General features: G+C 37.5%; 2 protein-coding genes and 1 non-coding gene across 5 annotated transcripts in view; 2 read left to right on the forward strand and 1 right to left on the reverse strand.

Moving 5' to 3' along the window:
* GTF2B (general transcription factor IIB) overlaps nt 1–15,155 on the forward strand; it is a 27,196-nt gene extending 12,041 nt beyond the window's left edge. Inside the window, exons 3-7 of the mRNA XM_004326545.4 lie at nt 8,301–8,434; nt 10,658–10,804; nt 10,930–11,059; nt 12,241–12,522; nt 14,737–15,155. Coding sequence (XP_004326593.1) covers nt 8,301–8,434; nt 10,658–10,804; nt 10,930–11,059; nt 12,241–12,522; nt 14,737–14,870 — 827 coding nt within the window. The 3' untranslated portion in view covers nt 14,871–15,155. The remainder of the gene's footprint in view (nt 1–8,300; nt 8,435–10,657; nt 10,805–10,929; nt 11,060–12,240; nt 12,523–14,736) is intronic.
* The window catches only part of PKN2 (protein kinase N2), a 171,422-nt gene that overhangs the window by 4,359 nt on the left and 141,321 nt on the right, over nt 1–25,742 (reverse strand). For 2 of the 3 annotated variants that reach the window (XM_073787614.1, XM_019919810.3), the window contains 2 exons: nt 24,024–24,174; nt 15,020–17,035 (listed from right to left, as the gene is read on the reverse strand). The exons of the other annotated variant lie outside the window; for it this stretch is intronic. In XM_073787614.1, coding sequence (XP_073643715.1) covers nt 16,980–17,035; nt 24,024–24,174 — 207 coding nt within the window. In that variant the 3' untranslated portion in view covers nt 15,020–16,979. Of the gene's footprint in view, nt 1–15,019; nt 17,036–24,023; nt 24,175–25,742 lie in introns of those variants that run through there. 3 annotated transcript variants of the gene reach the window in all.
* Nucleotides 5,428–5,500, forward strand: TRNAR-CCU (transfer RNA arginine (anticodon CCU)). The gene has a single exon. It is a non-coding gene; the product is annotated as a tRNA-Arg (tRNA).

The following is a 25,742-nucleotide window of genomic DNA, read 5'->3' on the forward strand; positions in this document are numbered from 1 at the left end:
CCTTGTAGCAGAAGATGTTGGTTGTTTCCCAGTATCTATTACCCAACTCTTTCTTTAATAATAAGAATCCACTGGGCCTGTGGCTGCTCAGCTAGACTGTATTTATTTCCCAGCTTCCCTTCCAGTTGGTTATGGCCACCTGATTAAGTTCTAAGAGTGCACTGTAAAGTAGAAGAGATTTGTGCAATTCTAGATCCTGCCCTAAGGGATGTGCTCTCCCTTTTTCTCCTTCCCATTGGCTAGAATGCAGACATGATGGAGGGAACTACCAGCAGCCATCATACACTACAAAATGCAAGTCATGATGAAGATGGCTTATCAAAAAAGATAGGAGGAGCCTGGGAGTCACACTAATCCAAAACAATTAACTATGGTAACCTGAGAAAGTTCTATCTCGTTGAAGTTGCTGTTGTTTTTGCTTTGATTACAGACCTACCTGTATCCTTCCTAATACATTTTTGGAATCATATTGGGAGTTTATTTTTGTTTGGATTCTCTGTTGTCTGCCAGGGATTTGTGAGTACCCAGAGAGGCTGGGAGTACTTAACAGTGGTGGATTGGAAGGTTTTCCAACATCACTGCCACCACTGGACTTGGATTGATAATTCTTTATTTCAGGATGAATAAGCATAAACATCAGCCTGAGGCTTTTGAATACAAACTACAGTAAAGACGAACAGTGGTCCTATGGACTTAACAGAAAATTCTGATTCTGATACAGTTTACTAGAAAAAAGTTATAGAAAATAACTGCTTTTTGTGATCAGTGAAATAAAGCTTCCTTAATGTTTCTATTAAAAGTGGTCAGAAATAAAGAAGATAGTACAAGGAGACAAACACAGTAAAACTGTTTCGATAGCAATGAGCTGACTTAACATTCTAGAAAATCGAATCAGTAAAGCAGAAAACAAACCTGAGAATATAAAGAGTGAATTTTGGAAAGTGGTAAAGACAAGATAGCCACTATGGTACTACTTGAAGATCCAGCTGAATATGATAAAATATTAAAGGTGCAATAGAAGAAAACTTGACATTCCTCACAGAAGACCCTTAGGGTTGCACATCAAGATTCGCACGCACCACTGGGGAATGTATCCTTTTAACATTTAAAAAGTTTTATTAATAAAAATTTGCAAGCAACCAACCAGTAAAAACATTACTTTGAAGGGACCTAAAATTTTATTGATGGAATACAATGAAGTTAGGTCTGATTCCTGTTCGTCTTGTGACACAGAAAGGAGGTCATAGAACAATCTTTTTAAAATAAATTTATACATAAATCCACAAAAATACAAAGCTGAGTTTTATTTGCTAATTGTCATGTGGAACAGTACTGATGACTATTCCCTGATATTTCTGGTTCTTCTCTTTTGGGCCACGTGGTGCAATTGTATTTCCCCACTCGGTTTGAAGTTAAACATCACCACTTGACTGGCTTTGGCCAATGGTATGTGAGTAGAAATGTTACTATTAGAAACCTATTTCCCTAGCATGGTGACTGGCATGTCTCAAGTGGTAGGAATTCCATCAACTTGAATAAGGACTGCATAGAAAGCAGTCCTGGGCTTTCTATTCATACCATCCTCGGCCAGCTTTTTTTTTTTTTTCCTCCCTAATCCAACTTGTCTTTTTTGAGGCAGTACAAAGCAAACACTAAAAGAAACTCATGCTAAGTTACTTTGGGGCCAAAAGGAAAATGTTAAGAAATGAAGCATGTTGGCTAACTAATACTTTATCTTTAGAGTTCTAGAGAGACTTAAAAAATGTGAGTTAGTAAAGATAAAGTATTCTCTTTTTTTAAAAAAAATTAATTTATTTTTGGTTGTGTTGGGCTTTCGTTGCAGTGCACGGGCTTCTCGTTGCGGTGGCTTCTCTTGTTGCAGAGCACGGGCTCTAGGCACCTGGGCTTCAGTAGTTGTGGCACTTGGGCTCAGTAATTGTGGCTCGTGGGCTCTAGAGCGCAGGCTCAGTAGTTGTGGCACATGGGCTTAGTTGCTGCGGACCAGGGCTTGAACGCGTGTCCCCTGCATTGGCAGGTAGATTCTTAACCACTGTGCCACCAGGGAATTGTTTAAAATTAATAGACTATAAAAGTGGTTGAATATAAGCATATAAAAGTGGTTGAATTAAAACCACTGGTTAAAAGTGGTTGAATATAAGCATATAAAATACTATAGCAATTACTAGTTAGAAAATGAGATTCTTAACAACAAAAAGGTCTAAATGTGACATACATGTAATCTGAAAGAAGACCTTGAGAAAGAGTATACTCCCTTGTCCAAGAAGATAGATAAAAATTGTTCTGTCACTCCCCCCAAAGTGTATAGGTTTGATACAGTTTAATTCAAATTCAACAGTATTTTGGTGGGGGTGAATTTTAATTTTTAGTTTATTAAGGTATAATTGCAGACAATAAAATTCAAAGATCCCAAATGTATGGTCTTAAATTTTGTCATTGCATATACTGGTGTAACCAACACACTAATCAAGATATTTAGGGACTTCCTGGCAGTCCAGTGATTAAGACTCTGGGCTTCCACTGCAGGGGGCATGGGTTCTATCCCTGGTCAGGGAACTAAGATCCTGCAAGCCTCACGATGCAGCCAAAAAAAAAAACCAAACAGACAAACAAAACATGATTAGACCATTTCCCTCATCTCAGAAGTTCCCTTATGCCTTTTTCTAGTCAGTCACCTCTACCTCGCCCCCCACCTCCAACCCAACCCAACCCAGCAATCCCTGTACTGATTTCTATCCTCAGAAATTGTTTTGCCTGTTTTTGAACTTACTACAAATAAAATCATATAATATGGTTGGTTTTTCTTATGTGTGACTGACTTTTTTTACTCAAAATAGTGTTTTCGAAATGCACTTGTTACTGCATTATTAGTAGTTTACTTGCTGAGTTTTCCATTGTTTACATTTTCCCATTGATGGACATTTGGGTTTCCAGTTTTTAGCTAATATGAATAATGCTGCTGTGCACATTCTTGTATGAGACTTTATTTTAATAAATTTATTTTATTTCATTTTATTTATTGTTTTTGGCTGTGTTGGGTCTTCGTTGCAGTGTGCGGGGGCTTCTCATTGTGGTGGCTTCTCTTGTTGCGGAGCACGGGCTCTAGGCGCATGGGCTTCAGTAGTTGTGGCTCATGGGCTCTAGAGCGCAGGCTCAGTAGTTGTGGCTCACGGGCTGTAGGGTGCAGGCTCAGTAGTTGTGGTGCACGGGCTTAGTTGCTCCACGGCACGTGGGATCTTCCTGGACCAGGGATCAAACTCATGTCCCCTGCATTGGCAGGTGGATTCTTAACCACTGCGCCACCAGGGAAGCCCTGTATGAGACTTTCTAAAAAATATTTAGTTATTTATTTTATTTGGCTGTGTCAGGTCTTGGTTGCTGCGTGCGGGCTCTTCGTTGTGGCGCGTGGGCTTCTCTCTCGTTGTGGTGCTCGGGCTCCAGAGCGCGCGGGCTCTCTAGTTGTGGTGCTCAGGCTCAGTAGTTGAGGTTCACGGGCTTAGTTGCCCAACCAGGGATTGAACCTGTGTCCCCTGCATTGGAAGGCAGATTCTTAACCCCTGGACCAGCAGGGAAGTCCCATATTCTTGTGTGAGATTTTTGTAGGTAAATACTTAGGAGTGGAATTGCCAGATCATAAGGTGGGTAGGTGCCAAAGTAGTTGAACGGTTTTAAACTGGTGTGAATGATTTTGGCAATTATTCTCAATTTCTTCTTGAAAAAATAGATGAAACTCATTGTAGAATATAGTATAATATCTTAGTTAATACTCTTTAGACACCACTGATACGTGGATTGAGAACTGTGCATGTGTGTAATACCTAGATGTACATATTGAATCTGTTTACCTTTTTGGATGAGGAACTTGATCAGAGTGTTAGAGATCATACTCTATAGATGGAGGGAGGAGTAGTGCTATTATGTACATAACAGTCCTGCTATGATTTTGGCTATTAAAAACCTTTATATATAGACTTTCTATCTGGTGTTAATTTTACAAAAATCAGTGTGTGGTTAAGAAAGGAACTGGTGAAAGTTGGCGTGTTTCTCTGTTTCTAGAACGTGGAAGGCTTTGTGAGGTTGTGTGTTATGCGCACATGTGCTAATTGGCAGGCAGCTTCTTGTCAAAGGTTGATTATGCCCAAACAGTATGGCTGCCTTGTACACTTACTCCTTGAAAAATTCTGTAATGCAGTTTGCTTCCAGAGCAGCTTTTAAAAGTGCGACCATTTAGATGTTTTCCAAGAAAATCCTTTATATATTCTGACTTTTTTTCTGAATGATCTGCCCTATTTCTTGTTACTCATGTACTTAATCTGGTGGTCTAGTTGTAGTTTCATGATGTGCTTTTTGAGTTATTTTGGAAATTTTATTTTTTACAAATGCTATGTTTTGAGCAGTAACATATAAAAAGAGGGAATAGCTCTTAGCACAAACCACAGATTGTTGAATGAGTCATGTAGATCATTCCCACGTATGTGGAAAAATTACATCACTACCCAGTTCTGGTCTTTCTATTTATACTGTCCTAGGCCAGCTTTTTTTAAAATTTATTTTCTCCCTAATCCAGCTTGTCTTTTTTGAGGCAGTACAAAGCAAGCACTAAAAAAAACTCATGGTAAGTTACTTTTGGGCCAAAAGGAAATGCTGTGAAGTGAAGCATGTTGGCTAACTAATATTTTATCATATTTAGAGTCCCAGAAGGACTTAAAAGATGTGAGTTAGTAAAGATAAAGTATTCTCTTTTTTTAAAATTAATTAAAAAAAAATTTTAACATCTTTATTGGCGTATAATTTCTTTGCAATGGTGTGTTAAGTTTCTGCTTGGCTGCGTTGGGTTTTCGTTGCTGCGTGCGGGCTTTCTCTAGTTGCAGTGAGTGGGGGGCTGCTCTTCCTTGTGGTGCACGGGATTCTCATTGAGGTTGCTTCTCTTTGTTGCGTAGCATGGGCTCTAGGTGCGCGGGCTTCAGTAGTTGTGGCTTAGTGGTCTCTAGAGCGCAGGCTCAGTAGTTGTGGCGCACAGGCTTAGTTGCTCCGCGGCATGTGAGATCTTCCCAGAGCAGGGCTCAAACCTGTGTCCCCTGCTTTGGCAGGAGGATTGTTAACCACTGCACCACCAGGGAAGTCCCTAAAATATTCTCTTAATACAGCCATTGTGTTAATTAAGATATTAAAAGTTAATGATGACATTTGATTTTTTTTAACTTAAATTTTTTAAGTAACTGTAGATTTGAAGGCCACAGTAGTTTTTTGTTTTGTGTACATTTGTGTTTTCATTTCACTGACTAGGAAAGTTGGATTCACTTTTCTCCCTTTGAAAACACGAAGCATGGAGACACTGTGGTATCACTTTGATCAGTGGATGCTATTAAAGGGACTAAACTTTGTCTAAAAATCTTGTTTTGGGGGACTTCCCTGGTGGTCCAGTGGTTAAGACTGTGGACTCCTAATGCAGGGGGCCCAGGTTCGATCCCTGGTTGGGGAACTAGATCCTGCATGCCGAAACTGAGATCCCGCATGCCACAACTAAGACACGACACAGCCAAATAAATAAATAATAAAAATAAATATTTTCAAAAAATAAAAATCGGGCCTTCCCTGGTGGCGCAGTGGTTGAGAGTCCGCCTGCCGATGCAGGGGACACGGGTTTTGTGCCCCGGTCCGGGAAGATCCCACATGCCGCGGAGCGGCTGGGCCCGTGAGCCATAGCCGCTGGGCCTGCGCATCCAGAGCCTGTGCTCCGCAATGGGAGAGGCCGCAACAGTGAGAGGCCTGCGTACCGCAAAAAAAAAATAAATAAATAAAAAATAAAAATCTTGTTTTGGTGTTTTGATAGAAATTCAGTGAAAAGAGCTTGTAGTGGAATAGGCACAATATGATATAATTTTAATCTTACAAAAAATATATATATACACATGAATGAAAAGACAGAAAGAATATATGCCAGAATATTTACAGTGGCTGTCTTTGGATGTTGGTAATACAGGTAATTTTGTTTTGCTTATGTAACTATTTTTTGTAAGCAGCTATTCTGTAAAAAGGAAGAACAGTCAAGTCTCTTTAGAGTGGTCTCTTGGAGACATGGGCCTTGCTTATTAGTATTATAGTAAAGTTCAGTGCACAGTTACAGATTTTATGTTTCTTTCAGGTAAGTTTTAAAAATCATTATTAATTTATGTAATTAGAATTGCTTCCCAAGTTTAGTGATGTTTGCTTTTATGAGGAGGAAGCAGTGAAATCCATCATGACCATCCCATCAATTTAACTTTTTCTCCTTATTTTGGGCCACCTGCCCAATCTCTGATCCACAGAAGTTGCCTAAACTGATCTCCCTGCTTCTGCTTTCCTTGGTCATTCTTATTGCATAAGGTATGACAAATGGGGATCCTAGCTCTATCCCAGTTCCCTAGTGACAGGGACACACGATAGTCCAAGTGAGATCTGGTTATTCCCAAGTGACCTGAGCGTTCAGAGAAAAACAGATTTTCCCCAAACCATCAGGAATGAATGATTCTGTTGTGTATTTACCTGTTTTCTTAAATATAACACTAAGATCAGATCACTGTACTCTATTTATAAGCATTTTAGTTAACGTACCATATATAAAAACGTTTAGAAGATTTAGCACAATCTACATGTAGTTCCTTCCTTCTGTTCTCTCCCTGCCTCCTTTGCTGTCCTACTGATCCTACTGATCAAGTACTGCAGCAAAGCACTCTGATATTGATCCTGTAAAAGTCTAATATGGAGATTAATATTTTACAACTGGTGCTCTTCTTACTCAGAATGAATGTCAAAATGTCAGAATGTTATTATTTTTATAGCAATAAATAGCTAATATCAAACAACTTACTTTGAACTGGTTTTTAAGCACTTCATGTGTACTGAACCTGTATGAGCTTATTTAATGTTTAAATCTTTAAAATGAGGTTATTGGGGAAATTTAAAGCTGAGGAAGTGAAGGCACAGAAATGAGGAAATTTGTCCAAAGCTAAGCAGCAAGAGTCCACACTGTTAACCATTATATTAATTGACTGTCAATACCAGACTTATTTTTTTTTAATTCCTTCCCTATTTATTTTTTTATTGGAGTATAGTTGCTTTACACTGCTGTGTCAGTTTCTGCTGTACAGCAAAGTGAATCAGCCATGTGTATACATATATGCCCTCTTTTTTGGATTTCCTTCCCATTTAGGTCATCACAGAGCTCCAAGTAGATTTCCCTGTGCTATATAGTAGGTTCTCATCATTTATCTGTTTTATACATAGTAGTGTATATAAATCAATCCCAGTCTCCGAATTCACCTGCCTCCCTTGGTATCCCTACTTTTGTTCTCTACGAATACCAGACTTTTAACTACTGAGGTAACTTACTTCTGCCATTCCTTTCTCCTTTGTTTGTTGTGTATAGGCACAGATGAAAATGATCTGGTTCCTGCTTTCAGTTTTATCACAGCTGGTGGAAAAGCTCATGTTTTACGAATGCAGTATAGAACAGATTTTGGAATCCCATTCGCGTTTCAGTTTTAGCTGTGTGATCTTTGGCAAATTAGTTTTATTTCTAGTGTAGCAATAAAAGTGGTACCTACCTTTTATAAGGCTTTCAGTATTGAAAGAGAACATTTACAAAGGGCACAATCACTAGCATATGCATGTGTTCATGTTAACTCTTGTCTGTGGTTGGAGGTGTTACCAGCCATTGAGCATTCCCCCCAAAGCAGTAATCTACATCAGATCTACCCATGTCTGGCTTCTTGCTTACTGATTTCTAGGCTTAAAGTTTATTCTGTATGAATTATTTGGCCCAAAATATTTTTTCATCAAATAGTTACTAAAACATACCCTTAGGCTTAGATCTTTGCAGAGCATTGCCCATGAAAACTTTGTAATTTTTTAAATGTTAAACTATGTGTATTAATACGATTGTGAATAGTGTTTTCTGTTTTTTTCCATGCCTGTTGCACATTTTGGTTCTTCATGGTTATATTACTTTATCTTTGCATCACATATGAATAGCTTTATTTTGCTATTTGTCCTTATTTTGACTAATTCTTTGTTCCAGGAGTTAGAATATGATTAATCATAGCATAATGTTTAAAGAGGGTTATTATTGGACTGGCACAATAGGAATGCTATAGGACAAATGCCTGAAACAAGATACTTAAGCTGAAACCTGATGTTTGTGTTGAGATTTTCTGGGAATAATAGGGCCGAGTTGGGCATTAAGCAGCATTAAATAAATCCCATCTTGACAAAACAATTTAGACTTGCACTTATATTCTCAGGTGACCGGGTTATCGATGTAGGATCTGAGTGGAGAACTTTCAGCAATGATAAAGCAACAAAAGATCCATCTCGAGTTGGAGATTCTCAGAATCCTCTTCTGAGTGATGGAGATTTGTCTACTATGATTGGCAAGGTAATAAATCCATTTGGCAGGAAGTACCAGGTGCAGACTGACTAAAGACCTGTTTGGGAGCTTTGCAAAAGTATCAGTCTGCCCCAGTGAGTAATCTTGATCTGAGAATAAGATTTGCCAGTACTACTATTGTGAATGATGGTTGCCTTATGCATTTCTTCCATCTTAAATGGGAGACCAATAGATTGAAGTTACAGGCCCTTGTTTTCATGAAGCAGTTTTGCACAAAAAATTGAGTGTAGTATGTTCTTTGACTTCATATTGACATGTTCCTTGAATATGAATGTTTTCTCTTTTCCCTCGATACCACCTAAGATAAATTGGATCTCAGTATAGACTACTTTCTAATATTGGTGAATTTACTTTCCTCATCAGTAAAGTGAGAATAATACTACTTTATAGAGATATTGAGGGTTACATGGGAATGTATGTAAAGTATCTATAACACATGTAGTGTGTAGAATGTGTTCAATAGATGGTACCTGCTGCTATTATATAAAGCAGGAGCATAATCTTCCTGGCAGCCTGGCTGTTTTTTGCTCTGTTATCTGAATTGGAAGTAGTAGTGGCATTATTCCAAAGGACTCATCAAGGAAGTGTATGCTATTTTAGGACTGAATCTGTATTACTGCATAGTCTATTTTTAAGAAAGTATTCAAAAGTAGGTCATTATTTTTTCATGGTCTATAAATTACATATTAAGTTTGAAAAATGGTGTAGGCTAATTTAAAAAGTTTATAATATTCAGAAATATTTTAAAGTAGGAGGTTTCTGTGTTTGCTTTAGCTTTACAGGCTGGAAAAAAGTATACTAAGGACAGTTTTAAATGTTTAAGATTGCAACTAATTAATGCTGTGACTTTTTTAATGTTTAATTTTTTTCAATAGGAAATACATGATTCAAAAACAAAAATGTAAAAAAAAACACAGTGGTTTTTCCTCACCCTTGACCCCTAAACTCTGTTTCTGTTGCAGCCCCCTTTCCCTGTCAGAACAGGTAACCACTATTAGGTTCTCCTGTTTCTTTTGAAAGTTGTTTATGCCTATATGGCAAAGAAATTTTTTAAGATGGTACATTTGTCATATGTTAAATTTCTGAATGTATTTGGGGATATTTCTGGACTTTGCATGCTTTCTCTAACCTGGTCTAGTTAGTCCAGTGCCACCCCACACTGTTCTGATATCTGGCTTTATTGTCCTTTTCCAGCATTTTCTTCACTTGTCTTTTCCATTTAAAGTTAGGATAACTTTGTTTAGTTTAAAAACAAAAAACAAAACTTGGGTATTATTTCAACTGAGTTTTGTTAGATTTGCAAATTGCCTTAGGGAAAATTGACTTCTTAAGGAAAAAATCTTGTTATCCAGAAATATAGTATGCATTTCCATTTCCTTAGGTCATATGTGTCCTTCAGTGGATGTTTTAAAGTTTTCTTCATCAAGGTCTTGCATGTTTCTTAAGTTGATCCCTAGATATTTTATCTTTTTTGTTGCTGTTGTAATTGCAGCTTTTTCTTTCATCTTCTAACTGGTTGATTACACATATGTAGGCTATTGATTTCTATTTGTTAATTTTGAACTTGCCCCTCTAATGAATTCTCTTATTATTTATAGCAGTTTGAGTGATTTTCTTGAGTATTCTAGGTAAATACAAAGGTAGTATCTGCAAATAGTTTATCACTTCTGTCTCAAATTTGTACTTCTAATCTTTCTCTTGCTGAGTTTTAATATAATTATACTAATGTAATTAATATAATTGTTATATAATAACATTATATAATTAAAATTACATCATGTTGGTTAGTTTTTCTAGTACAGTGTTAGAAAATGGTAGCGGTAGGAGGTGTTTTTGTCTTCTGACTTCAGTGGTAATGCTGCTAATGTTTCTTCATTAATCATTGTGCTGGCTTTGGACTTGGGAGTTTTGTTTGCTTAACTTTTTTAAGCACCTTTGGAGATTATCATGTGACTTTTCTCCTAGGTCTATTAATATGATGGTTTATATTATTAGATTTTCTAATAATATATTTACATTTAAAGTATTTGCTAGAAAACCTCTTTAAAACCATCTTAACCTGGTACTTTTTCTTTTGAGGAATAGAGAGGTTGCTCAGGGTAGATTTCTTGGGTAATATGGAGTCAGATTGTATAAGTTAAGTTTTCTTAGAAATTGTTCATTCAGGTTTTCAAAGTTTTTTGCGTAAAGTTATAAAACTTTGTTTTATAGGGTACAGGAGCTGCAAGTTTTGATGAATTCGGTAATTCTAAGTACCAGAATAGGAGAACCATGAGTAGTTCTGATCGGGCAATGATGAATGCATTCAAAGAAATCACTACCATGGCAGACAGAATCAACCTCCCTCGAAATATAGTTGTAAGTTCTTGTCTTTAAGCCATGCTGGCTTTGACTTAGCATAATTTAGTGAAAACATGAAATTTTGCTATTGTGGCTAATTAAATGGCCTAGAATTAATTAAACTTAGTTTCTCTGCTTTGAAGGATCGAACAAATAATCTGTTCAAGCAAGTGTATGAACAGAAGAGCCTGAAGGGAAGGGCTAATGATGCCATAGCTTCTGCTTGTCTCTATATTGCCTGCAGACAGGAAGGAGTTCCTAGGACATTTAAAGGTAAGTTTTTAGTTGCTTAGATATAAATGTTATCTATTTCATATTAAAGTGACAGACCAAAGTCAAGCAGCTTTGACAGTAGGTAGATAAGTCATGTCTTCCTGGTTACATACAGTAATCCACCTAAGTACCTTTCTAAACACCACCTTATTTTATTCCTTGACAAAAATTCTGTGATCATACTGATCATGTTCTTTTCAGGCTATTGCCCATGTAAAGTCATGTTAGTCCATGTATGCCCTCTGTTCTTTGCTAGTAGGATCTTCTGACTATATCTTGTGCGTTTTGAGGCCTGGCATCAGAAGCCTTTGTAGTAAGTCTGTACACTGGATGCACAGAAAAGTTTCCGCTCCCAGCACAGGTCTCTACAGGTGAGGGAGTCAAGCCTTAGAAAGCATGAATGAAACTTTTTCTCTTGAGTTAGACAGTTTATATTTTCACACTTCGGTTGGAGGCTTTGCAAGAACCAGTGTTTTTCATCTAATTTGTAGTTTACCCATGAAAACATTACAGCTTATTCACAGTGTTGCTGTGATACTTACACATTTTAGCTTAAGACTATAATTACCCTTCATTCATCCATGAATATTTTTTACGTTTTCTTGTGTCAGAGTGAAGAGGCAGTGACCATTATCATTACCATCTTTGGGGTTATTACAGCTAAAACTAAGGCTTTTGTTAAATTTATTCTGAAAGTGGTAGTTGAATTTTTAGAATAACAGGGTCAAATATTTGATCTCATTTTTCTATAGCCTGTAATCTCAGGGATTGCATGTACGTATGACACTGTGTAACTTGAGAAGCCTTCTTTAGTTTGAGTATTTTCTTTCATCTTCTTGACATACTCCTTACAACAGATTAATACATAAATATCAAAGAAGTTTTTGATTGGTTGAAGAAACTTGCATGAATTGAAACTTAAGAGAAGTTAATATTTTGAAATATTAAAACCTACATTTAACTTTTTAAAAACTTCTTTTAAGTGTAATAAACATTTAAATTAACAGAAATTTTAAATTAGCTCTATGAGAAGTATCACTGAGAGGATTAGAGATTGATCTTTAAGGCATGATTGAATTTTGCAATTAGAATATATTACTTTTATAATCAGAAATGATAGATTTTACAGTGAACTACATGGCCTATGTGGATTTATTTATTTATTTTTTTTCTCTTTTTAGAAATATGTGCCGTATCACGCATTTCTAAGAAAGAAATCGGTCGATGTTTTAAACTTATTTTGAAAGCTTTAGAAACCAGTGTGGATCTGATTACAACTGGGGACTTCATGTCCAGGTTTTGTTCCAACCTTTGTCTTCCTAAACAAGTACAGATGGCAGCTACACATATAGCCCGTAAAGCTGTGGAGTTGGACTTGGTTCCTGGAAGGAGCCCAATATCTGTGGCAGCAGCCGCCATTTACATGGCCTCACAGGCATCAGCTGAGAAAAGGACCCAAAAAGGTAGGATTGTTCATCAGGAAGGGTAGTGATGAAATTAATAAAGGCTGTAGTATGTGATTGTATTTCCATTTTAAGTACGAAGCAGGTACAGGCCTACCTGGTTCTGTTGCACTTTGCAGATACTGCATTTTTTTTTTTTTTTTTTTTACAAATGGAAGGTTTATGGCAATTCTGAATTGTCAGATGATGGTTAGCATGTTTTTAGTAATAAAGTATTTTTTAGTTGAGGTATATGCATTATCTTTTTAGACATAATTCTTCTGCACATTTAATAGACTACAGTATAGTGTAAATATAAATTTTATATGTATTGGGAATCCCAGAAATTCCTGTGATTTGCTTTACTGCAGTATTGGCTTTATTTCAGTGGTCTGGAACTGAACCTGCAATATGTCTGAGGGATGCCACTAAATATCTAGAGCCCATGTTTAAGAGGTAGTTCCTTAGCATCAAAACTTAAGAAAATACAGCATTTTAAGTGTCTCATAAATAAAAATATTTGGAGGCATAACCCTGTGTACAGACTTAACTTTTTTTTCATTTGAATTAAGTAATTAATTTTAGTTTGTACATTTTTCATTTTTAGAAGTTTTTATTTGTTCGCCCTAAATTCTCCTGGTTATTTTGAATAGTCTGTTTTTCCCCTCAAAACTTAACTTTTTAAATCTTGAGAGGAGGTGGCCATGCTTTGTTTCTCATTGGCTGGCATGGTACCCTACAGAGAGGCACACTGTAAATATGTGTTGACCATCAAGTTTTAACTTTCTGTGAAACCTGTTCTCTTTCTTCTTTTGTATGCTATTCACAATTTCTTCGTGAAAATGCTAACATAAGCAGTTAAACCTTCTGCAGCTATTCTTGAATTTACTGTTGTAGAACTTTCAAGCAGAAGTATTAAGTGAATTTCTTTACAAGCATGCATTCCTTAATTAGTTCCATGATCCTCAAAAAGATTTATAAAGAAAAGGGAGCAGTCAATTCTAAATTTAAAAGTGAGGTAGTGAAATTACTTGCTGCCCAGCACCCAGTTGACATTCACATAGTTGACATTGATTGGTATTTATGTCTAGAAAAATATAATGCAACATACGATAAGGAAATTTAAAATTAGCTAATTGTGCACTGATGGCAGCATCCACACTGAAAAGCTGTAAAATCTCACTGATTTGAACTGGCTCTGAAAAGATGGTAAAATGAGTTTGTATTAAAGGGTGTGTTTAAAAAATCTATTTTGATTAAGTATAACTAACCAAATAATTGTCAAGTGGCAGTCCTTTGGGACTTGGTTTAAAAAATGGAAGGAAAATATGATACTGACTTTGAATGGTAAAAGTGGATCCTTGGATTCTGTAATAGACTGTAGAAATAACTCATGTGAGCTCAATATATATGCTCAAGTATGTGTTTATAATAGTGAAAAACATCTATATCATGCTATAATATACAGCTGTTTGACCTCAGATATGTTAAGTAGAAAAAAGAGGCTGTAGAAAAATACTTATAGGGACATCCCTGGTGGTCCAGTGGTTAAGACTCCAAGCTCCCAATGTAGGGGGCCTGGGTTCGATCCCTAGTCAGGGAACTAGATCATCATACATGTCGCAACTAAAGATCCTGCACGCGGCAACGAAGATCCCACGTGCTGCAACTAAGACCCAGAGCAGCCAAATAAATAAATATTTTTTTAAAAAAGAAAAATACCAACATGATCCCATTTTGGTTTTAACCTAACAAGAACCTCTTAATAGAGGTTTAGCTAGGGGAGACGTTGCAGGGGAACTTTTAAACACAGAACTAATAAAGTGAATTTCTTTACAGGAATGTATTCATAGATTCTGTGATCCTCAAAAAAATTTATTGTGAAGAAGTCAGTTCTAAATACAATGAGCAATATAATAGCTATCACACATAGTGCTATGCCTTGAACACTGTTTAAATGTTTTCCGTATAGTAAACCTTTTAAACTAATTCGACAATGCTTTGCGAAAAGTACTAATACCATTATTATTGTTGTTACTGTAGCCCTGCTTTCTACTTTTTAGTTTTTGAAAATATTTTTGTTTTCTTTTTCACTTAAGACGTTTTATAGTACCATGTCTCACAAACGCAGGTAGTAGAAGGGGAGGTAGGATGGAAGTTAAACTTAATATTGCAGGTAGTAGAAGGGGAGGTAGGATGGAAGTTAAACTTAATATTTTGATTTTTGTCTTTTAGAAATTGGAGATATTGCTGGTGTTGCTGATGTTACAATCAGACAGTCCTACAGGCTAATCTATCCTCGGGCCCCAGATCTGTTTCCTACAGACTTCAAATTTGACACCCCTGTGGACAAACTACCACAGCTATAAATTGAGGCAGCTAATGTGAAACTCCTATGAACACTGAACTTTTGCCTGTTGTACATAGCCTATACAAAGTGCTGGATTGAGCCTTTAATAAGGAAAAACGAAAGATATGGTACGCATTCCAGGGCTAAATATTAATTGCTTGGCATTCATATGTATATACTAGTGAAACATATTTAATGACATTTCTTATTCAATTTGCTTCCTTTTGTAGCAATCTAGGAAACTGTATTTTGGAAGATATTTGAAATTACATAATTCTTGAATAAAACATTTTTCAAAACTAAAGGTTTTGTTACAGTTATGTTACATGTAATTTATAATTTATATAATTTATAATTACAAATAATGCATATTGTAGCTAATGAAGCTGATAGAGGTCCTTGTTTTCCATTATTTTTTCATATATATTTAATTTTCTTATTTTAATAAAGTTATGGAAATAACAGGCTTTTGAGGAACCACTGTTGAACATATTTAGTTTGCAGTTTAAAAGGAGGTGTGTGTGTGATTTCTTAATATATGTATATTAAAAAGCAAGAAGTGATGAACAGGGCCTTGAAAGGCACTGGCTTTAGAGATACAAGAATGTTTATGTGTTTTTTTCTCAGTGAGCTTATCGAGCAGAAGATGATGCTAGTAAATAATTAGTAACAGAGACAGATTTCAATTTCCAAATGTTTACATTTCACTGTATAGAATCTGTGTATCTACAGTTCTTTGTTATTTCTACTAATTGGGATACTCATAGTCTAAAGAATATTTAAAATGGAGATTATTGGGCCTGAGGATGTCCAGGAATTTGTTTAACCAGCACCTTCCCCCTAGGTGATTGTGATGTGTACATGTTTTGCATCTCACTCCGAGGAACACTGATTTAAGGTCTCTTGACTGGTAGGCAATGTAAGCGAAGACCAACAACATTTTGCCCTTTTGCCAGCTAGGTAGTTTGTACAGGGGACTTGAATCCATGCTAAACAAACATACCCACTGCTATAAAACAGGTGTCATGGTTCTTACACATTTGTAAAAAGGTTAGCACTAGATTAAAAGGACAATCTCCTATTGTGGCCTTGGTGGGCAGATTGCAACTCTGGTCCAGAGAGGAACTTTCCCCTCTGTAAGATCAGACTTCCACTGTCATTTCTGTTGACCATGGGAGGGGGATAGGTATTGGACCACGAAGACAAATGGTATTTCTCCCTTACACAAAATGTAGGACACTCAAACACTACTACTTAAAGCTGTGGAAGAACACCAGACAAACCAACACAAGAACAATATAACCCAAATACAGGATTGCAAGGATAGTGATGAAATGTATACACCAGGCACGTAGAACCCATCTTACCCGGAGTGAGACCGAAGAAGGAAAGAAATCCTAGGTTAATGTCCCTAGGTTAATGTTTTGGTCCCCAGCACCACACATCTCCATCTTTCCAAGTATGAACTGAGAGCAGTAGCCTCCCTCCTCTAATGCTCCCCAGTTTCTAGTGATTGACCACAAAAGTCCCATTCAGTAATGCCTGACTCTGCAAGCTGCAACCAGTTAAGTAAATCTTAAAATAGTTAGTTTTGCAGTTATCGAAGGTTAGTGCATGCACATTATAGAACATTTGGGAAATGCATAATGAAAACATCCATGAGCCACCCAAAAATAGCCACCAGCGTTTTGGCATTTTTTTTCTTTCCAGCTGTTTGCTGTGCTTTATTTTTAAAACATAGGTGCAGTTCAGGTATAGTAATGTGATTTGTTTAGTTTTTTCATTTTCCTGGCTACGAAAATGTATTAGATAACTAGAAAAATGCAGCTAAGCATAAAGGGAAGGGAGGGACCTACTCCTGCCACTCAACTATGTCAACATTTTGGTCTATTTTTTAGAATACATTTTAAAAACATGGATCAATAAAACTGATTTTAAAGAGTAATCTGTGGGCAGAGGGGTGTATTTGCTGTTTTAGAGAGTGGAGCTTACAGCCTTACCTCCAGGTGTGGAAAAACTCCTCATACATAGGTGGGCAACCACCTCACTGGGAGCTGATCATACGTAGAATGTGAAGCCTGTTTCTGTTTGGGGCCTGCATTTTTAGCAGGTTAGGAATATTAGTGAGCTATGCAAGACCATTTCTTTGAAGATAAAGTAGATCCATCCTGTTCATGCTAGCATCTTTAAACGAAGAGTTGAAAACTTGGTTACTGTGGCCCCTTCCATTCGGGTATTTAAAACAAAGACTTGCTGGAAGCCACTTTTATGAACAATTTCTATTACTCTAGTTCAAGGATTTGGTAAGTTTCATGGAATCTGAGTTTGCTCCCGTCTGATCTCCCCATTTTGTAGTTCAGAGAAGCCTAGAGAAACCAAAAGCTTTGTCCAAGTTCACTTAGCAGAGATGGGACTCACTCAGGTCTCTTGATCACTCAATCCACTGCTCCTTTCCACTGAACCATGCTGTTGAAGCTTACTTCACAGGAAGCTGCTTCAGGCCTGACTTAAGTTGTAGCTTTCAAATAGACTTCTTTTCAATTCATAAATGAACAGAATTATTCAGTGCAATACTTGTATCTGGCTCTTTGGGGAAAGCTCTTCAGAGTGAGTTTTTGAATTATTTTTAAATCCGCTCAGGAGACAAGGAGTTAATAGCTAGAAATTGTTCTTTTAGCTCTTCCTCCGAATGAAATGCTTCTTAAACTAAATATGTCTTGATAGTAAGCCTCTGTTCAAAGCAACAAATGTACTTTACCCAGGGTTGTCTTTGGTTTCTGAGCTAATTTTGTATCACAGGTGCAAGATTTACTTTGATTATCAAGATGAACAGCTGGGAGGGGTCAGCCTATTACCCATCTGGTCCTAATCCAGCCAAGAGGCCTCTCTGCCCCATGCCAATATTTCCAATTGTCAGTGGCCCTGACTTTTCCTGTTGCTGGAGTTTTAATCTCATTTGCAAATTATGGAGCTACTGAGAGATTTTTGGCCCCCTGAACACCTCACTCTCTCCCTCCCAGGTATTACACATACATACTTCTTACATCAGGATCTCAAGGTCCTAAGGTGTCATGCAGAACCACTATTTGGCTGATCTCTAGGCCGCAGGGATGCCAGCATCTCTCAAAAGCACAAACTTCCATTCATAATCCTTACTGGCATTTCTCTGGCTGGCGGGACTTTTAACTGCCATTCTAGGACGCTCAAGCTTATACTTGGTGAAAGAGGAGCAGGGAAAAGGTGACCATGAAACTTCTGCAGAGTATCACAACCTCATGGTTTTTCTCTGATCTGCAACAGCCTATGGCTGCTATAGCCGTTTTGGGGTTTTTTTAGGTCATCATTCCTCTTTTTTTAAGTGAAGTTGATTTACAATGCGTTAATTTCTGCTGTACAGCAAAGTGATTCCATTATATATACTTTAAGATTCTTTTCCATTATGGTTTATCATAGGATACTGAATCTTTGGTGTACAGTAGGACCTTGTTGTTTATCCATTCATTCTATATATAATAGCTAACCTTGTTGTTTATCCATTCATTCTATATATAATAGCTAACCCCAACCTCCCACTCCATTTCTCCACCAGCCCCCGCCTCCTTGGCAAGCACAAGTCTGCTCTCTCTGTCCATGAGTCTGTTTCTGTTTCGTAGATAGGATCATTTGTGCCATATTTTAGATTCCACATATAAGTGATATTATATGGTATTTCTCTTTCTGACTTCACTGAGTATAATAATCTCTAGTGGCATCCATGTTGCTGCGAATTAAATTATTTCATTCTTTTTTATGGCTGAATAGTATTCCATTGTATATCCATTCATCTGTCAGTGGACATTTAGGTTGCTTCCATGTCTTGGCTATTGTGACTAGTGCTGCTATGAACACAGGGGTGCATGTATCTCTTTGAATTAGTTTTGTCTGGATATATGCCCAGGAATGGGATTGCTGGATCATATGGTAGTTCTATTCTTAGTTTTCTGAGGAACCTCCATACTGTTTTTCCATAGTGACTATACCAACTTACATTCCCACCAACAGTGTAGGAGGGTTCCCTTTTCTCCATATCCTCTCCAGAATTTGTTATTTGTAGAGTTTTTAGCAATGGCCATTCTGACCAGTGTGAGGTGGTACCTCGTTGTAGTTTTGATTTGCATTTCTCTAATAATTAGTGATGTTGAGCATCTTTTCATGTGCTTTTTGACCTTCCATATGTCTTCTTTGGAGAAATGTCTGTTTAGGTCTTCTGCCCACTTTTTGACTGGGTTTTTTGTTTTCTTGTTGAGTTGTATGAGCTGTTTGTATATTTTGGAAATAAAGCCCTTGTCATTTGCATCATTTGCAAATATTTTCTCCCATTCTGTAGGTTGTCTTTTCATTTTGTTGATGGTTTCCTTTGCTGCTCTGCAAAAGCTTGTAAGTTTGATTAGGTCCCATTTGTTTATTTTTGTTTTTTATTCTATTGCCTTGGGAGACTGGCCTAAGAAAACATTGGTACAATTTATGTCAAAGAATGTTTTGCCTATGATCTCTTCTAGGAGTTTTATGGTGTCATGTCTTATGTTTAAGTCTAAGCCATTTTGAGTTTATTTTTGTGTATGGTGAGAGTGTTCTAACTTCATTGATTTACATGTGGCTGTCCAACTTTCCCAACACCACTTGCTGAAGACATAACAACCGACACTGCAGAAATACAAAAAACCATAAGGGAATAGTATGAACAATTAGGCCAACAAATTGGACAACCTAGGAGAAATGCACAAGTTTCTAGAAACACAGCCAACCAAAATTGAATCAAGAAGAAATAGATAATTTGAACAGACTGATCACTAGAAGTGAAATAGAATCTGTAAAAACTCCCTACAAAGCAAAAGTCCCCTCCAAACAAAAGTCCAAAACCAGATGGCTTCACAGGCAAATTCTACCAAACATACAAAGAACTTATACCAATCCTTCTCAAACTCTTCCAGATATTGAAGAGGAGGGAATACTCCCAAAGACATTCTATGAAGCTACCATCACCCTGATACCAAAGCCAGACAAAGACACCACCACAAAAAATTACAGGCCAATATCTTTGATGAATACAGATGCAAAAATTCTCAACAAAATATTAGCAAACCAAATCCAGCAACATATAAAAAAGATCATATGCCACAACAAAGTGGGATTCACCCCAAGTTCACAAGGATGATTCAATATACACAAATCAATGTGATACACCACATAAACAAAAAACACATGATCATCTCAACAGACACAGAAAAAGCATTTGACAAAATTTGACACCCATTCATGATAAAAACTCTTACCAAAGTGGGTATAGAGGGAACATATCTCAACATAATAAAAGATATTTATGACAAACCCACAGCCAATATACTGCTCAATGGTGAAAAGCTGAAAGCGTTCCTGCTAAAATCTGGAACAAGACAAGGATGCCCACTCACTTCTTATATTCAACATAGTTTTGGAAGTCCTAGCCACAGCAATCAGACAAGAAAAAGGAATAAAAGGTATCCAACTTGGAAGGGAAGAGGTAAAACTGCCATTATATGCAGATGACATGATACTATATATAGAAAACCCTAAAGACTTCACACAAAAACTACTAGAACTGATAAATTCATCAAGGTAGCAGGATACAAGGTTAACATGCAGAAATCAGTTGCATACTTGGGAATAAACCTGACCAAGGAGGTGAAATACTTATACTCTGAGAACTATAAAACATTAATAAAGGAAACAGAAGATGATTCAAAGAAATGGAAAGATATCCTATGCTCTTGGCTTGGAAGAATTAATATTGTTAAAATGGCCATACCACCCAAAGCAATCTACAAATTTAATGTGATTCCTATCAAATTACCCATGAAAATTTTCACAGAACTAGAACAAATAATCCTAAAATTTATAGGAACCATGAAAGATCCAGAATTGCCAAAGCAACCCTGAAGGAAAAGAACAAAGCAGGAGGCATAACTCTCCCAGACTTCAGACAATACCACAAAGCTACAGTAATTAATCAAAACAGCATGGTATTGGCACAAAAACAGACACATGGATCAATGGAACAGAATAGAGAGCCCAGAAATAAACCCACACACCTACGGTCAATTAATCTTTGACAAAAGAGGCAAGAATATACAATGGGAAAAAGACAGCCATTATTTGAAATAAATGTTTTGAGACATCTGGGAAAGAAGATCATTGGTATGTAAAGTACTTAACAAGAGTAATAAAAACAAGCAAAGAGTGATATTATGTTGAATTTAAGATTCTGTCAAAAGATATTTTGTTTTAAATTGACATAGTTGAGAAAGTTAAAACCACAAAAGAATTGGGTTTAGTGCTCTTAAAGACGTTGGAAAGGCTACTTTGTTCTATACTATTCTGAAAGACAGGTCTAGGATGCAAAAGTTGCATGGAGCTCCCAGACGACCATATGGTCAGGTTGAAGACTTCACTGAAGGTATTTAAGCAGAGACTTAGCTGATCTGTAAGAGATTTTTCTGGAAAGACCTTACTGCCTCTGTGGTTCCTTCTAGCTCTACAGCTATGAGACACCAGAAAACTTAATGATGGACTCAGAACTTTCAACATCCTCCTGCATTGCTGTGGCCCAACAAATATTATCTGGTATTTGAACAACTCCTCTTTCACTGTCCTAATTTGTCATTGTGAGCAGAGGTCTTGCTCTTCAGTACAAAAGAGGGGCTTGGATTTTGGCCCTTATACCACAGTTCAGCTCAGTGACTTTGAGTAGACCATCATATTGGAGATGGTCAATGACAGCTCTAAGGCATTTAATTAAGGGTCTTCTAGTAGCATGGACATCAAACTGTAGGCTAGGGGCTTTGACGGAAGACCTCAGAATTAGTTCCAGTGAGTGACAAACTGGGCCCCCAGCCTGCTTCTGCTCTGACTTTGTTATGTGCTGGAGTAATGCTGAAGATTTTGTTTGAAAACGAAGGTTAAAAATCAATGACCTACTATAACTTCGTCATTTTACAGATGAGAACATTAGGGTGAAATGTTCACATATCACTAGTAAGGTGAAATCACTTGTCCAAGGTCACACTAATAGTAGCAAAATAAGGGCTAGTCCTAGGTCTCTTTGCTACCTCCATGTGATGATTTTCCAAGTGGCTATAAGTTTTTTTTTTTTTTTTTGTGGTACATGGGCCACAAAAAGGAGAGGTCACTGTTGTGGCCTCTCCTGTTGCGGAGCACAGGCTCCAGACACGCAGGCTCAGCAGCCATGGCTCACAGGCCCAGCCGCTCCGCGGCATGTGGGATCTTCCCGGACCGGGGCGCGAACCCGTGTCCCCTGCATCGGCAGGCGGACTCTCAACCACTGCGCCACCAGGGAAGCCCGCTATAAGTTTTAAGTGACAGCTTATATGTGGAACTTCTCTACAGATTAGGAAGAACTAAACTTAAATAAGGGATGACTCTTGTGGTGGTTGTCAGAGGGACACTTTTATTATGTTGGAGCCCAACTACAATTCATATCAACAACTAATCGTAGGTTGAATCTCAATCACTCATAGAAACTTCCTAATATTTTATATTATTCTAAATGTCTTTGTATAGAGCAAAGCAGGCCATTCCTTCATCCTCCACTATGAAGACTCTGGAGATACAAGATACAAGAGGTGAATAAGGCATGCCCTGTCCTGACGCTATGAGCGAGTATAAGATGGAGGTGTGTACAAAGCCCAAGGGAGTCAGAGAGAAGGAGACATTCATTGTACCTGTGTGGAAAGAGCAGGGCACAAAGAGGAAAAAAGTACTTCTTAACTGGAAAAGGCCCTTAAAGGATAAGTGGAAATCACATTGCTTGGGGAGACATTTCTGTGATGTGGTTGGTATATGGCCCCTATGGGCTACCTGTAGTCAGTCCTAGTCCTTTGTTTCTACCACCTGAAGAGGCTTTATTCACCCACTTTTCTCTCTCCTGACTGCCTTACCCTAGTTTAGGCCTTTATCATCTCCCACAGTTGCTGAGGTGGCTCCAAGCTACTGCTCCAGGCTTCAGACTTGAACCCTCTGATCCATTCTCCCCATGCAAATCTAACCACATTTCTCCCAGCTGAAGATGCTTCAGTGGCTCTGAGGCATAGGTGATTTATCAGAAAGCTAATGAAACTTAAGGTGCACTTGCACAGACCCCTTCCAAGGCTCTCAACTTAATTCTGTAGCTATAAATACAAAATCATGGATTTCTTAAAGATGGCCCCCCAAATTGTATATACTTTTGGCCCCGCAAAATTTAGATCTGCCCCTATGACAAATAACCCTTTCTGATGTGGAGAAATGGGAACCCTCCTACACTGTTGGTGGGAATGTAAATTGGTACAGCTACTATGGAGAACAGTATGGAGGGTCCTTAAAAAACTAAAAATAGAGCTACCATATGATCCAGCAATCCCACTCCTGGGCATATATCTGAAGAAAACCATAATTTGAAAAGACACATGCACCCCAATGTTCATAGCAGCACTATCTACAATATAGCCAAGACATGGAAGCAACCTAAGTGTCCATCAACAGATGAATGGATAAAGAAGATGTGGTACATATATACAATGGAATATTGCTCAGCCATAAAAAAGGATGAAATAATGCCATTTGCAGCAACATGGATAGACCTAGAAATTATCATGCTAAATAAAGTCAGAGAAAGATGAATATCATATGATATCACTTATATGTGGATTCTAAAAATAATGGTACAAAGGAACTCATTTACAAAACAGAAACAGACTCACAGACTTCGAAAACAAACTTATGGATACCAAAGGGGAAAGGTTGGGAGAGGGCTAAATTAGGAGTTTGGGATTAACATATACACGCTGCTATTTGTAAAACAGACAACCAACAGGACCTACTATATAGCACAGGGGCCTCTACTATAGACAACCAACCAATAGACAACCAACAGGACCTACTATATAGCACAGGGGCCTCCCAACCTATGTGGGAAAAGAATCTGAGAAAGAATAGCTATATGTGTATGTATAACTGAATCCCTTTGCTGTACACCTGAAATACAACATTGTAAATCAACTATACTCCAATATAAAATAAAAATTAAAAACAAACAAGCAAAAAAACCCACCTTTCTGAACACAGCCCACAATGCCTGCATTTCCTAGTCTTTACTCACCTACTCCATTGCAGTTTTTACATATACTCCAGCTACTGTGAAGTTTCATTTCCTCAAAAGTGCCATGTTCTTTCATCTGTATCATTAAGCTCTTGGAGCAAGGTGTACACAGATGAACAAAGACAGCATGGATGTTAATCCTTTTTGTCTTCTAGAAAGGAAGAATAAGAAAGAAGGCTCCAGTGGTTAACAGTCTGGAAGTTTACATGTCAGTTTTGCAACTGTTCCATTTTTTTTTCCCAACAGAAAGCATTTATTAAGCAACTGGACACTCTCAGTATGTGTTATGTTTAACAAATGGTGTGGTAGTTCATTTGTGGGAATTTTGTCCTTCTGAATTCCTTGATACCCATCCATTCATTCATTTATTCAATCTTGCATTGACTATAGTGAGCTTAAGAGCATGAATCTTGCTAACAGACTGGGTTTGAGTCCTGTCTCTTCCACTTACTATGTGACTTTGCACAAGTTACTTAGCTCTCTTAAGTCTCAAGTTTCTTATTTATAAAAAAAGAATATTACAGTGCTTTTTTCACAGAGTTGTTGTGAAGATCCAATACGGTAACACAAAATACCTGATTTTTTAAAATGAAGGTTATTGCTTTATAAAAGGCTATTACTATTTATTGAACACTACAGTGTATCAGCGACAGAGCTGTGCACTTGGCATCTAAGATGGATAAAACACAACTTATGGAGAAAAGAGACATGTAAACAAATAAATGCAATAAAGCATAGAGAGTATTTTGCAGGTTATGGTGGGGACACAAGAGGATTTGATTAATTCTATGTTGGGAGAGAATGGTCAGAGAAAGACTGTTTTACTTTAGCAGAATCTGGAAGATGATTAGCACTTAAGTTCACTGGGTTTAGCCCCATCTCTGGGAAGAGTGAAGATGATCACCATGAATTAAACAAGGAGGCCTCATACTGCATGGTTCTGTGGGGATTACAAGCAGTGTGGCTGGCTTGCTCCCTCCCATCAACCTGTAAACACATTCCAATGTCTTCTGTGTCCTAAACTCCTTGATCCCTGGCACTTTCTTGCTCTTCATAGCCAAACTTCTTGAAAGATTCCCCCTCATTCCCACTGTAAAGCATTGCAGGCTAGTTTCAGCCCTGGGCACACCAGTAAAACTACTCTCATCATGGTCTCAAAAATATCCATGTTGCTAAAGCAGGTGGAACATCTCAGACCTCATCCTCACCAATTAACACTTCACATTGTTGTCCATTTTCAATCCTCTTTGAAACTCTCTTTCCCTAGGCTTTCATAATACTAATTCTCTCCTTATTTCCTTCCTACCTCTGGTTACTGCTTTTAGGTCTCTGTTGAGTCTTCCTCTTCTACTCATCCCTTAGAATTTTGTCCTTGGTTGACCCTTCTATCTTGTTGCTCTCCACACTCAACCCTAAGTGACCTCATCTACCCCTGTGACTTCAGTTACCATCCAACGACCCTCATATCTCCAGCCCAGTCCTCTTCCTGAATCCTATGCTTGGACATCTCAACATGGATAAGTATAAGACATAATACAGAAAAAAGAAATATATATGCATTGTTTTATTTAATTTATATAGGTTTTATTCACTAAACTAGAGGTAATTTCCAGTTCAAAACAGTTATGCACACTTCAATTTAGACTGCTCTTTTCTTCAAAGGCCTCATTTCAAAGGTCTCCAATTTGGAGTGTTAGCTTCAAATGACAACATTTAAAG

The sequence above is a fragment of the Tursiops truncatus genome, chromosome 1 (assembly GCF_011762595.2).
Source record: "Tursiops truncatus isolate mTurTru1 chromosome 1, mTurTru1.mat.Y, whole genome shotgun sequence".
Classification (NCBI taxonomy): Eukaryota; Metazoa; Chordata; class Mammalia; order Artiodactyla; family Delphinidae; genus Tursiops; species Tursiops truncatus.